Source organism: Melanotaenia boesemani, chromosome 22 (genome assembly GCF_017639745.1).
Source record: "Melanotaenia boesemani isolate fMelBoe1 chromosome 22, fMelBoe1.pri, whole genome shotgun sequence".
NCBI classification, from domain to species: Eukaryota; Metazoa; Chordata; class Actinopteri; order Atheriniformes; family Melanotaeniidae; genus Melanotaenia; species Melanotaenia boesemani.
The window spans coordinates 22,053,124-22,066,383 of record NC_055703.1 but is presented as its reverse complement, the minus strand read 5'-3'; the positions used below and the strand labels follow the sequence as shown (position 1 = coordinate 22,066,383).

Sequence of the window (13,260 nt, the reverse complement as noted above, 5' to 3'; positions counted from 1 at the left end):
AATTTTTTAAATTACAAAGTGGAAATGGCACCCGTTTCATAGAATGACTCATTTAGTAGTTTCAGACCTCATAATTCATTGGCTCATACTATTTTAGCTCTTTTATCCATGTTTTTCTGCCAACCAGTATACCGAACTCAGAGATGAGTTGAAAGGCGCTTCACTTTAAAAACAAAGCTAGAAATTATCAAAGAACCAAAAATTAAAATAAATAAAAAAGTGTGACTGACCATCAGTGTAACAGCTGTATCATATCAGTGTAACATTTGCTAACTTTAATGAAGCCAACTGACAAAAGATGTAGGAATTGTAAGAAAGCATTTGTCTTTTTTTGATCTGACACTAAAAAATTAGTAAATTCCTTTAGTGCAGGCAACTCGTCTGCACTAAAAAATGTCATTTTTACCTCCAGACAGCGTTTTTGCGGGTTACCGGCGCACCACACTGATGTGAATTGTTGTCACCAGATGACTTAAGTAGATTATTTTTATTTACAATCACAAAAAAAATAAAGAAAGTATCAAATAAGTTTTTGCTAAATTGCTGTCTCATCACTACTTAACTTCAACAAAAATAAAAAGACCAAACTTTGTTGTCATGCTTGGGATTAGATGAGAGCTAATTGAGTGGAAAAACCTCTTACACTTGTAAACAGACACACCAAAAAATTCCTACGGCTTTTACTGAAAAACAGAGCTGCTAGTCATTAAGAGTTCTTAAATAATAACCAAATCAAAAAGACATATCACAAAAGTAGCACAACAACAATCAGACACTAACTCACAAGGAAAAAAATATATATATATATGTAAAATAAGAGAAATTATCTCTTAGTATATTAACCCACTGGACAACTCAGTGACTGTGTCAGCATGCAGAGGATGAGGAATAAGGAGTGACCAGTGATGAGGAGTGGTGAATGAGATCATGAAAATGCGACCACACCCCTACGGAGGCCAGAGCGCGACCAGAGCAGCCCAGAGACCTGGGCCCTCAGCAGCAGCCCCAGAGCACTAACCCAAGCTACCCCACCCCAAAGACGCCTCTAGCCCCACCCAGAGGGTGGCAAAGGACAGCCCCAGCCAGAGCCCCCCACGGTCTCAGGAAACAGAACTTAGGGAAGTGATAAAATAGGCCTACTAATAAAAATGTTCAGACTGATATACTGAGGCATTTTGCATAGTCATTAGACAACACTGATGGGCAGATAAAAAAATGGGGGAAATTACACAAGATATTTTTTTCAAACACTGACATGTTAGCTTTTTCAGTTTTTCATGATGAACACAGCATTCTGAAAAGTCTTAAAATGGTCAAAATATAGAAAACACTACAAGACAGAAAAAGATCAATCTTCATGATTTGTGATATTTATTATAGCCTGCAATTTCTTTCTTAGGTTTACTGTGGAAAATAACGCAGTATTAGTCATGGTTAAATATACACTACCATTCAAAAGTTTGGGGTCACTTCCCTATTGAATCCCATGGCAAAGTGACCCCAAGCTTTTGAACTGTAGTGTATATATATATATTACAATTTCCAGTTGCAATCTCTACCAATCAGTTTAATCAAAGTAAAAAAAAAAAAAACATTAAACAAAATATTGCATTTAGGAGACCAGCTAGTAGGTTTTATAATTTTCTGTGCATAAAGGAATAAAGCTTCATAACTGTTTTACAAAGATCTGGCATATTATTTTATCTTAAAGAATGTGAAAAAAACTCTATAAAATTATTTACAAATTATCTCATGACCTTCATGGGAATCCTAACCGCCAGTTTCAGAACCACTGCTCTACACAACACAGTGAAGAAACAACAGTGTGTGTTCAAACAGATACTTCTTCAAGTCCAATGCAAGACAGAAAGATACAAGAGAGCCTTCCTGCCAGCAGGAATTTCATTACCTTTCCTATTTATTCTGCACTTAAAGGTCATGAACTAGAAATAGTATTATTGTCTGTTCAAAATCCATACTTTAGATTTGGTATGTTTGGTATGTTTTTTATCAATTATCTTAAATTTGTGATAATGTAATTGCAATAATACTTTATAGTTTATTTCAGGTATGTCAAGGGTGCCTCTCTAACTACCAAGCTAATACTCCCCATTTTTACTGACAAGATTTATTGATACACCAATATAAATCTTGAAAATGTCTATAAAATGTTTGTTAGTGTACCACACAATGCTCATTTATTAGAACTGTCTGAGATGACATTGAAACATGACATAGACAGATCTTGGCATATGATAAGTATGAGGTTTATGCTAGGGTTGATCTGCATAAAAGGCAGGTAGCCACCACTAGTAAACACTACCATCTACCAACTACCAGTAGCTTTCTGACTGACTTTCTTATTCAAGGACAAGGTAAAAACTTATTATTTGAGTCACATTAAGAAAATGTAAAATTTCAGATAAAATTTCAGATTTATGGGAGTGGTAAACAAAAAAGTTTAACTAGTGTTTAACCATTTTTATAACTGTAAAGCAATGTAAAAAGGTTTGCCAACAGTTTTTTTCTTTGCAGGATGAAGTGCACTGTGGTGTTTCTGGTGTTGTCCATGGTTGTCATGATGGCTGAACCTGGAGAGTGCATTTTTGGACTGATTTTTAAAGGAATCGGTGCAGCTATTAAAGGCATCCATCAGTCAGTACCTGAGTATTAACTGCCACTTATATCTTTAGCTTGTCAAATTCAAATATTCTGATCAGGGTTTGCTAGCTGTTCCCCAATCAAAAACTTTTAGAAAGCAACTTAAAAAATATTAATTTAAATAGTCCTTTTCAGAATTTTTATGATTGAATTAATTTTACTTCTTTTAAAAAATATTTGTGTCTTATTTAATTTAGTCTTCTTTAATTTATTCTTTTTTTGTGAAGTACTTCGTGACATTTGCTCTTGAAAAGTGCTATATAAAAATTTATTAACTTATTTTAATAGTAGTTTTAATTCTTACCATTCTCATTATTATTATTGACAAATACCCTTGTTCTTTGTGATTTTGTATTAAACCTCCACCAGTGCTATCCATGGGCACGGGAAACTTGCTGATGAGCAAGCAGACCAGCAGCTTCAGCAGCAGGACCAGCAGCTTCAGCAGCAGGACCAGCAGCTGCAGGAGCAGGAGCAGCAGGAGCAGGACCAGCAGGAACAGGAGCAGGAGCAGAGGGAGCAGGAGCAGGAGCAGCTAGATAAACGTTCGCTTGAATTCAAGACTGCAAGACATCGTTTTGATTAAACTCAGGGGGCCAGAATGAGGATGCTTTAAGTTCTTGCTCTTTAACATATAAAAGAAAAGAAGCAAATGGTCTTGGCCTATCATTATTAGAATTGTACTAACATGCTTTGGCTTATCACAAACCTTTGGTTAATGGATTCTGGTAAAAATAATAAATGTTTAATAAATCTCCTTTTCAGCAACCAGAACCTGTATCCCTTGTATTATTTTTAAAAATATAACATTGGAAAAAGTGTTATTGTTATTTAAAATTAAACAAAGTGATTGCACTGCTGCACTTTGAAACACATTCATGTCAATGGCTTCTCCAATTTATTCTCCCAGCCACTATGTTGCACCTTGAGGTGAGTACAGTAAACGCCACATTCTGTCTGAAGTCTCCACACATTACTAGTTTGCAGTGAAATTTAAAGTAGAAACTTAATTATTGACATTTAGCTGCAGACAGATGAGATTTTATCCCAGGCAAGTACTGCCACTAATTTTATGAAAGGTTAACTTGATGTTAGCATGAAGCTACGTAGCAGTGCTGACATGGTTATTTGGTATTTGGTTTTATATGAGTGTATTTAGTTTCTACACATTAACTCAGGATTTTCATATTGGAGCTGAAAAAACAAACTATAAAGATGCCCAGAGTGCCTCATTATCAATATTACTTTGTGCTAACTAAGCTGAAGCTACATGATCCAGTCTAATTTAACCAGGCTAGCAAGGATGCTAATTGTTACTAAAGTAATATGGCAGAATCAGCAGGGAAGTGTCATCAGAATATTTTTCAATGTAGCTGCCCTATTATGACATTTGACATTCACTAACATTTCTTAAGTCATACTTACATTTTTTTATGAATATTGTAGGATGAAATACTATTTTTGTATCCTGGATTTGTTCTTATTGAACAACAAACCATTAGCCTCGTAACATAATTGGTAAAATTGTAATATATGTCTAACTTTACTCTCCTAATATTGCAGAATATTACTTTGCATCATTGCCTATACAACCTTAAAATATGACGCAGGCAATGATGCAGTCAGGAGTTCACTTACACATGAATTTGTGTTGTTATCTGTTGTTTAATTGATTAGCATACAATAATACAATTACAGCAGTATTTTTGTCCGGTTTTGAAAAATAACTTTTAAACTAAGGATGTTTTCCATTCTTTCGTTGTAAAATTCAAGAGGCAACTAGCAAATCAGCTAAATAAATTAGCTTTTCAGCAAAGCAGAACCTGTTTCTCTTGTGTTATTTATAAAATCACATCATCATAATCTCATCACTTTTGATGAGATTAAAAATCTATAAAAACGGGTCCAACTGTATTTCAAAAGTTTGAAGCAGTGAAGATGTGTTCTTAATCACATACTAAGAGACAATGCTATTTTAAAAGAATTTTCATCATTTTTAATTAGCACATGGCCATTTTTGTCATGTCCGCAATGACCAACGAAAGGTGGGTGAAATGGATAACCTTGATATTATTAAAACAAATATTGTTTTTAGTAAAATACTACAATTTGAGCGTGTCCCTTATTTTGACTTACCACCCCTTTATCAGGAAAACTTTGTTGTGTTTTGTTTTGTTTTTTAAGAAAAAGCACTATTAATGGACATTAATTGATATTTCAGAGTGAAATCAGATATGCTGAGTCTAGCTTACCATGCAGTGAAATAGCAGCCATTTAATGTTGAAGTTTACTGCCCGTCACATACCACGTCGTCACAATTTTTATTGTGAAGGGGTGGTTTTTTATTGAAGCATATACACCTGTGAAATTGTTTTAAACTTGAATTATGTTTTAAAGTATTAATATCTAATAGAGGACCCTTTACTAGTAGGAAACCATGTATCATCATCATGTATCATATCAGTGTAACATTTGCTAACTTTAATGGAGCCAACTGACAAAAGATGTAGGAATTGTAAGAAAGCATTTGTCTTTTTTTGATCTAACACCAAAAAATTAGTAAATTCCTTTAGTGCAGGCAACTCGTCTGCACTAAAACATGTCATTTTTACCTCCAGACAGCGTTTTTGCGGGTTACCGGCGCACCACACTGATGTGAATTGTTGTCACCGGATGACTTAAATGGATTATTTTCTTTACAATCACAAAAAAAATAAAGAAAGTGTCAAATAACTCTTTGCTAAATTGCTGTCTCATCACTACTTAACTTCAATGAAAATGAAAAAACCAAACTTTGTTGTCATTCTTGGGAATAGATGAGAGCTAATTGAGTGGAAAAACCTCTACACTTGTAAACAGACACACCAAAAAATTCCTACGGCTTTTACTGAAAAACAGAGCTGCTAGTCATTAAGAGTTCTTAAATAATAACCAAATCAAAAAGACATATCACAAAAGTAGCACAACAACAACCAGATACTAACTCACAGGGAAGAAAAAATATATTAAAAAAAAGAGAAATTATCTCTTAGTATATAAACCCACTGGACAACTCAGTGACTGTGTCAGCATGCAGAGGATGAGGAATAAGGAGTGACCAGTGATGAAGAGTGGTGAGTGAGATCATGTAAATGCGACCACACCCCTACGGAGGCCAGAGGCCGACCAGAGCAGCCCAGAGACCCGGGCCCTCAGCAGCAGCCCCAGAGCACCAACCCAAGCTACCCCACCCCAAAGACGCCTCTAGCCCCACCCAGAGGGTGGCAAAGGACAGCCCCAGCCAGAGCCCCCCACGGTCTCAGTGTACAGGCCCCAGTAGGCCAAGATCGGCAGCCGTTGGCCCCAATGTACATGTAAAAAAAAAAGAAGTATTAAACAAAGAACAAAAGCATTGTTATAAATGTGACCTTCGTGTAATTTGCAGGATAAAATGTTTAGTGCCTCGACGTCCTGATGGCTGAACCTGTGTAGGTAATTTTCGGGTTGAAAAGGAATTGTTCATGGTATCCTGGGCATCCATAAACTACATAAGTAAGTATTTTAAATTTCTTCTTCTACTGTTTTTAAATCTGTTATCTTAATATCATCAAGGATGAAAGCATTTAATATCTTGTAACAATTATACTAAAATTATTAGCTTTTTTTTTCTCTCTCTCTCTTTTTTTATTATTGACAACAACTGTTTTTGTCATCGACTTAAACCTGCTCTTCGTTAATCGGGACAAGACAACAAAAGAACATGAGAGGAGCTTTTTGAACAAGCATGCAGCAGTCAGACAAACGCTGGTTTAAACACGATGCTGCACGACATCGACATCATGTTGACTAAACTCCAGAAGCTCAATCTGAGGATATTTTCAGTTGTTGCTCTTTTACATACCAAAGAAAAAAACCCTGCTATTCCTTCTTTAAATTGGCTTGACATCACACCACAAATTCACTCACGTCTGATATAATAACAACAAAAGAAAATTAATAAATGTGCCAATTTTCATGCAACTATTTGTCTCTGATGTCAAATTATTTCATTTATGGAAAAGAAATCTCTCTTTTTGCCAAAAACCTTTTAAATATTTGTTTTCTAAATGTTTCAAGAACAGAAGCAGATATAAGATATCACACATGTTTACAAAGCGAGACATAAAGACTGGTGTTGAAAGCTTCACTACTTAACATTAGCAGATTTTCTCACTAACATCGGACACCTTAACATTCATCCTCCATCCTCTCTTCTCTGGGCTCTTTCCATCAGTTCACATTACAAGATCTTTCCTCTTGTATTATCTTTTGCTCTGTTTCTTCTTTCCCTACTTCCTCCTACAATGTCCTGGGATTTTTTTTTTCTTTTTTTTTTTTTTTTTGCTGAATCAGCCATAGTGTGAGTTCAAAACAGCCAGTATGTTGTAAAGTTGGGACCGATCTGATCCAATATCAGTATCAGGCTCAGATAACATGATTCACTGATCCACTTCACCGATCCACGGAGGGAGCTTTGGCGCTCCTGTGAAGGAATATGCAGGTTTAAGGCAAACAAAATATGTTGATGCAGAATGAGTATATAAAATAGTTCCATTAAAACTCATATATATAGAGAAATAATCATATATTATTGTGTTGCCTACATAGCGTTGCGTACATCTGCTCACCAGTCGGACTTGGAATGAGCTGCCTTTGCTAATATAGCATGTCCCTAGTTTGTACATATTTTAGTCTGGAAAGATAAAAAAAAGCAAGATGGCTACTTGAAATGTGTGTACAGCCACGGTTTCCGGGGTAAGACATTGTTTGGCTAAGAAGAGAAGAGAAAATAGTGCAGCAGACTCTCCTGCAGTGTTCCAGCAGAGTGGTGAACTTCCAGCAGACAAGGTGAAGACATCAGCCCACAAAGGAAGTTGCTCCAATTCATCAGTCTCTCTGTCAAGGAAAATTCTGGAAAAGTCTGCTAGCTAAAATGCTGTTATCCTATCTTGACAATGCTTTTCACATGTAGAAGGGGAAGAGAAACGTGAGAATCTCCAGCTTTTTTTTGCTCATAGCTGCAGCTTGTAGCTTTTACTAATGCACATAAACCTGTGGAGCATTTTAAACGTTCGTTTGGAGCATCTTCAAACTCAGATAAAAGTTGTTTCAAACCAGCTAAATGAAGACGTTGAGGTCAGACTGAACAGGAGCTTCTATGATCAGAAGTCCTCTTCATCAGGAAGTCCTCTGATTGATACTGCTGACAGCAATCTGTCTGCAACGCTGTTACCAAATTATTCACTTACAATACATCCTTGTTCCCTTTCAACACATTCTGTTGGACCTTAAATATTTAAAAAGCAAATGTTACTGCCAAATCATTATGACCGTTGTTTTTATTAAGAATGAAAGAAGGTACCGTCATTATCTTTGATTTGCTTTATAAGGTTTTTTTTTTTATAAATAGTTTTGGAAAACATTTAAACTGAATTAATTTAGTTTATTTGGAAGTGATGTGTGTGCAGTTCTGTGATTAGATTAGAAGCCTACAAATGTGTATAGGTGCATCTTTTGTATGTCAGTAGCTCAGAGTTATCAGGCCAAAAACTTCTGTAGTGTTTAAACACTGGCAAGGAAAAAAAAATAAAAAATAAAAAAAAATAAACACTGGCAAGGAAAAAACCCTGTTAAAAAAAGGTGAGAATGGAGGTGTTGCCACCAGATGCCTTGAATGGATTATTTTGCTTTACAATGACTAAAAATAAACAAGCTGTGAGATGATTCTTTGCTAAATTTCTGTCTCATGAAAGGAAGTTGATCCTTGTCTGACCCATCTGTGTTAGAGATGATGAGAGCTTCTCAGGCCAACGTGCTTTAAAGCAACATAGTAATTCATTTGCAAGATTGCAAAATGTTTTATAATACTGACGTGAATTCAGTCCTGTACGAGTATATATAGAGACATTTCTGTAACCTGTGACACTGACTGCTGCGTTTAACTTTTTTGACTGTGACTTTAAATCAGTGAAAAGGTAAGAATTGTAAATTTTATACTAATTTACCTGCAAATTAAAAAGAAAACACTTCATATCAATTCCATTGAGTTAAAAACATAACTCAGTTTTTACTTTCTTTATTTTTATTACAGAAGGACTATAAATGTGACCTTTGTGGTCTTTGCAGGATGAAGTGTTTTGTGCTCTTTCTTGTGTTGTCCCTGGTTGTCCTGATGGCTGATCCTGGAGAGAGCGTTGTAGGAATGATTTTAAGTGGAATTTACCACGGCGTCCGGGGCATCCATAAGCTCCATAAGTAAGAACTTAAAATTTCTACTGTTTTAACTGTTTTTACATCTTAAAATAATCAAGAATGAAAATTGTTGTTCTTTCATTTTAAACTGAACCTGCTCTTCCTTCATCAGGTTCATCCGTGCAAAACGTAAAGGAAAAGGAGGGGAACTTTCCGACCAGCAGCAGCAGCTAGAAAAACGAATGTCAGAATATGATCAACATCGCTTTGATTAAACTCAAGAGCAAATCCTGAGATGTTGTTAACTGTTGCTCTTTAACATACAACAAAAATATTTACAAGCTGGCCGAGCATTTCTTTAAAGAAATATATTTACATTGCCCACTGTTATAAAAGATGCTAACCTGCTATTTGTTCAATAAATTAGCTTTATAGCACACCAGAAACTTTTTCTCATATCTGCTTTAAAGAATACCAAGTACTTGTTTGTGAGAGTTTTTTTAAAAAAATGGGGCATCTAACTCTTGCTAACTTTTCTGAAGTTTACTCTTCCTATGTAAGCTAATAAAATTTGGTAATATCCTTCTTTTGGATATTACCAAGGATCCACAATACATTATTCACCACTGGTATGGAATGGTAAAGACTGCCAAATAAAAAAACAATAATAAAGTAATTTTCTGTTGACATATATGTTGGTTATAGTTTCATTGTGTTTTTCTTTTCCAAGAGAATTATGTGTTGTGCTGACGAAGCCAAGACTCAGTCAAAGTCACATTTATCCTAACTGTTGTCAGTGTATTAAATTATTCAGAAGTGTTGCTTGTGTAAAATGGGGTTGGTACAGTGTACATTTTAGGACATTCTCGTAGTCAGAGTCAGGTGTCAGGACAAAAGTCATCAGGAATCAGGAAAAAGTTGTCAGATGTGAGTGTCATGCCATCCATCCATCCATTTTCTGCCACTTATCTGGAGTCGGATCGCGGTGGCAGCTGCCTAAGCAGGGAAACCCAGATTTGGTTTCCCAGTTGTATAAGTGAAGAGAACCATTTATTTTGTATTTGCTAATTGTTAATTGTTATTACCTCAACTGAGGACAGCTTTTGTTAATTGGTTTTCATTTTACTCTAACCGGACTAGACATCCAAAACCTTTTTTTTTTTTTTTTCTTTTTCTTGTGTATATGTTTGTATTGGAACCTGGGTTTATATTAAAACATTGTATATATCTTTAAGTTTGGTTCGGTTTTTGTTGTCGACCCCTTAGTCCCCTGGATTTTGAGACGGGGTCGTAACACTGACAAAAACTTGGTCAAGTTTCTGTAAATCTTTGTCTGGAGGCAAATGTATTAGTAATATTTGGGGATAATCGGAGGGTTAATGCAATCTCATGTTACAATAAATTGGTTGTTTATAAATGTGGAAAGAATTCTAGTTTCAACAAAGTCAAAGTCAGCAAAGGGTACTTCCTCCCAAATGCAAACATGAGCCTATGTGTAGCTCTTCATGTAAATTGAATTAAGGACAGTTCAGAATAGAAAGGAGGAGTCCAGGCCAAGTACTGGTAGAATCTCTGCACCTATTAATTTTAATGGTCACCTCACTCTGTGTGTAAACAGCAGTTTGTATTTGGCATTAAATCAAAATTAATCTAAAAAGGAAAAAAAAAAAAAGTGATTCTTATTCATTTAGATTTGTCATCTTATATTTTTTGACTTTCCTTTGTTTTACTACAAACTGTTTCTTCTTCTTAAACTGTGTTATTCTTCATGATGTATAATTGTTGTACTCATGGTTGAACCAACAGAGTGTTTTTGGAGCAAGATCTTCTGTGAAGTCATGGGCAGTAAATGCTCAAGCAATCACACAAGCTTTTAATGCCAAATATGGTGACAGTGCAAACAGGAAAACTAAGCAACAGCTTTACATTACCAGATGAAGTCAGAGAGTTTATCAAAGTATGAACTAGTGTTGTTTCTACACAGACAACTTAACAAAAGAAAACAAAAAATATATATATTTTTATTTCATTAGATAAAGAAATCCAACAGAATTGCTCTAAACATTTGCACATTCAGAATCAGACTAAAAAATGTTTATGTACTGTATAATATGTTGTCAACAATTTTAATGCAATTTTGTTTTTTGCTTTTTTTTTAATTGTTGATAAGGACAACTTCTGCTTCTAAACCATTACTACAAAGAAAATGTGTCAAAAATACTTTTTTATTTTCAACAAAAGAATGCAACAGAAAAATATCACATCTATTCTTATTAATTAATAATATATAACTAACTTGGGGCTGCATGGTGTTGTAGTTAACACCACTGCTTCACAGCAAGGTCATAGCAATGGTCACTCTAGATTCTCCCTGGGAGTTTGTGCAGCAGGACTGGTTGTTTGTCTCTCTGTGTTGCCCCTGCGATGCTATAGTGACCTGTCAGCTTCCTCGTGACCCTGAATTGGACTATAGAAAATGAATGAGGAATTTATATTCAACCACCTCCCACATTTACAGGTCAAGCTTCTTAAATGTGATGATTTTGATACTTATACTTATTTTTGTGAAGGTTTGGAGCATTGGAGTTCTAGTAAGCCATAACTACATGTCATTGATTCCAGGTGATGCTCATTTGGGTTTCTCACCATTTTCAGAATTTTTACAATCCATAAAGAAAAGATAATAATTATCAATAATTATTGATAAGCAACATAAATCCAAAATGCTTATTAGTTGAAAAAATACTTAAGACCATAATGACCAACTGCAATAATACAGATGGCTGGATGTGCTGCTGTGCAACTAACATTCCCATGATTTGATCCTTGTGTGGTCACATTAGGAAGATTTGCTTGAAAATGCCTCCATTAACAAAAATCAATATGCTGTGTTTTGTGGAGGCCATTTATAGCCTAGATCCTGCTAATGTGGTCAGGAGAAAGGCTTCATCTTACACAACTAGCTCTCTTGTCTTAGTTTAATTAAGGGTCTGCTAATTGGGGAAACTTTCAGGTTTTCTTTATGACTTCTACTAATTAACATATAGGTAGAAGTAACATGATGAATAAGACCAATAGAGATGTGAATTGTGAAAATCAGACACAGATACTGGACTGTACATAAATTAATCAAACCTCATAATTTTTCCACCAGCAAGGTGATCAGACCTGCCTTCCTTTACATGAAAAGAATTGCTTTCATGATCTATTTGATAAGAAACTGAAAATATTTCATATTTAACTGCAAGTATTTCCATCCACACACACTGGACACAATCACACCAATGACAGCAGTATCAGATCATGAACTGAGAGTTTGTATTTGATTCCAGTGATGCTGTTGCACTGAGCATGCTTGTTTGGTTGGTCTGCAAGCTATTCATTTCTCCACAAACTAATGTGCTGTCTGCTGTAAATAAAAAGATACTTTAGAAGACTTTGGAGAGGCCATGATGGCTGAAAAAGAGGAAAATAAAAAGCAGATAACCTCCATCATAACAAACGCCATTCTTTGGCTGACTAACACGTTTCCTGTTGAAGTGGACTTGATTATTATCAAAGTAATTTTCTATAAATTTCTTTCTGAATTTTCTAAAGTGGCAAAACCTCATATGATAATGTCTAAAAGAACTGAAAAACAGGAATGACTTGCTAACTTGTCTTTGAGCCTTTTCTCATGAAGTTGGTTCCTCTAAAAGTTGACAAAGGTTGGAGCAGAGAGGAAGTGGTAAGACAATCAACAAGCTGATCACAATGATATGGGAAGAACTTTGCATTGTCATTGTCCCAGCAGTATGAGGGGCTGTTTGAGACATTATTCAGAGTTACCCTCTCTCAGACACATCTTCCTCTTCACAACTTCTTCCTCTAAGTTTGTTTTGAAAATATGCTCCTGTTTTTTTCTACTACATGACTTCCGTTTCAATTGAAATGACTTCCTTTTGAAGTGAAATTTCCTCGCACACACACTAGTAGAATTCCTTTTATACATAGTAGTGATTTCAGAAATTTCACTACATAGAGTGAATTATTTCAGTATAGTGTATAAGAGCATTTCAGTATAGTATATGAGTTGAGTATATACTCATATGAGTATATGAGTCTGTTTTTTCTGTCAGTATATTTTACAGGTGGCCTACTATAGCTGTAGTACCCTGGCTCTGAAAGACTGGTGACTTAATCTATTCCTTGTTTAATTGCTAAAAATGTATTTCAATGTAGTCTAAGTCAAAGTTGTAGAACTTAATCATGTATTTGGATTTCTATGTGGAGTTTCCTAATTGACACATTGATGAAATGTGCATAACTTTAATTCTATGATTTGATAACCTTTAAAGCTAAGTTGTTAAGAAGCAACTATTTTATTATCTATTAGTCTTTAAAAGGAGC

The 13,260-nt window shown here is 35.1% G+C and overlaps 2 protein-coding genes across 2 annotated transcripts in view; one reads left to right on the top strand and one right to left on the bottom strand.

The window, feature by feature from the left end:
• The window catches only part of LOC121633777 (exostosin-1-like), a 273,065-nt gene that overhangs the window by 120,526 nt on the left and 139,279 nt on the right, over nt 1-13,260 (bottom strand). The gene's annotated exons all lie outside the window — the stretch shown is intronic.
• LOC121633781 (moronecidin-like) lies at nt 2,267-3,435 on the top strand. Its single transcript, XM_041976027.1, has 3 exons — nt 2,267-2,375; nt 2,536-2,655; nt 3,031-3,435. Exons 2-3 carry the CDS (start codon nt 2,537-2,539, stop codon nt 3,245-3,247), a joined length of 336 nt encoding a protein of 111 aa, XP_041831961.1. The 5' UTR covers nt 2,267-2,375; nt 2,536; the 3' UTR covers nt 3,248-3,435.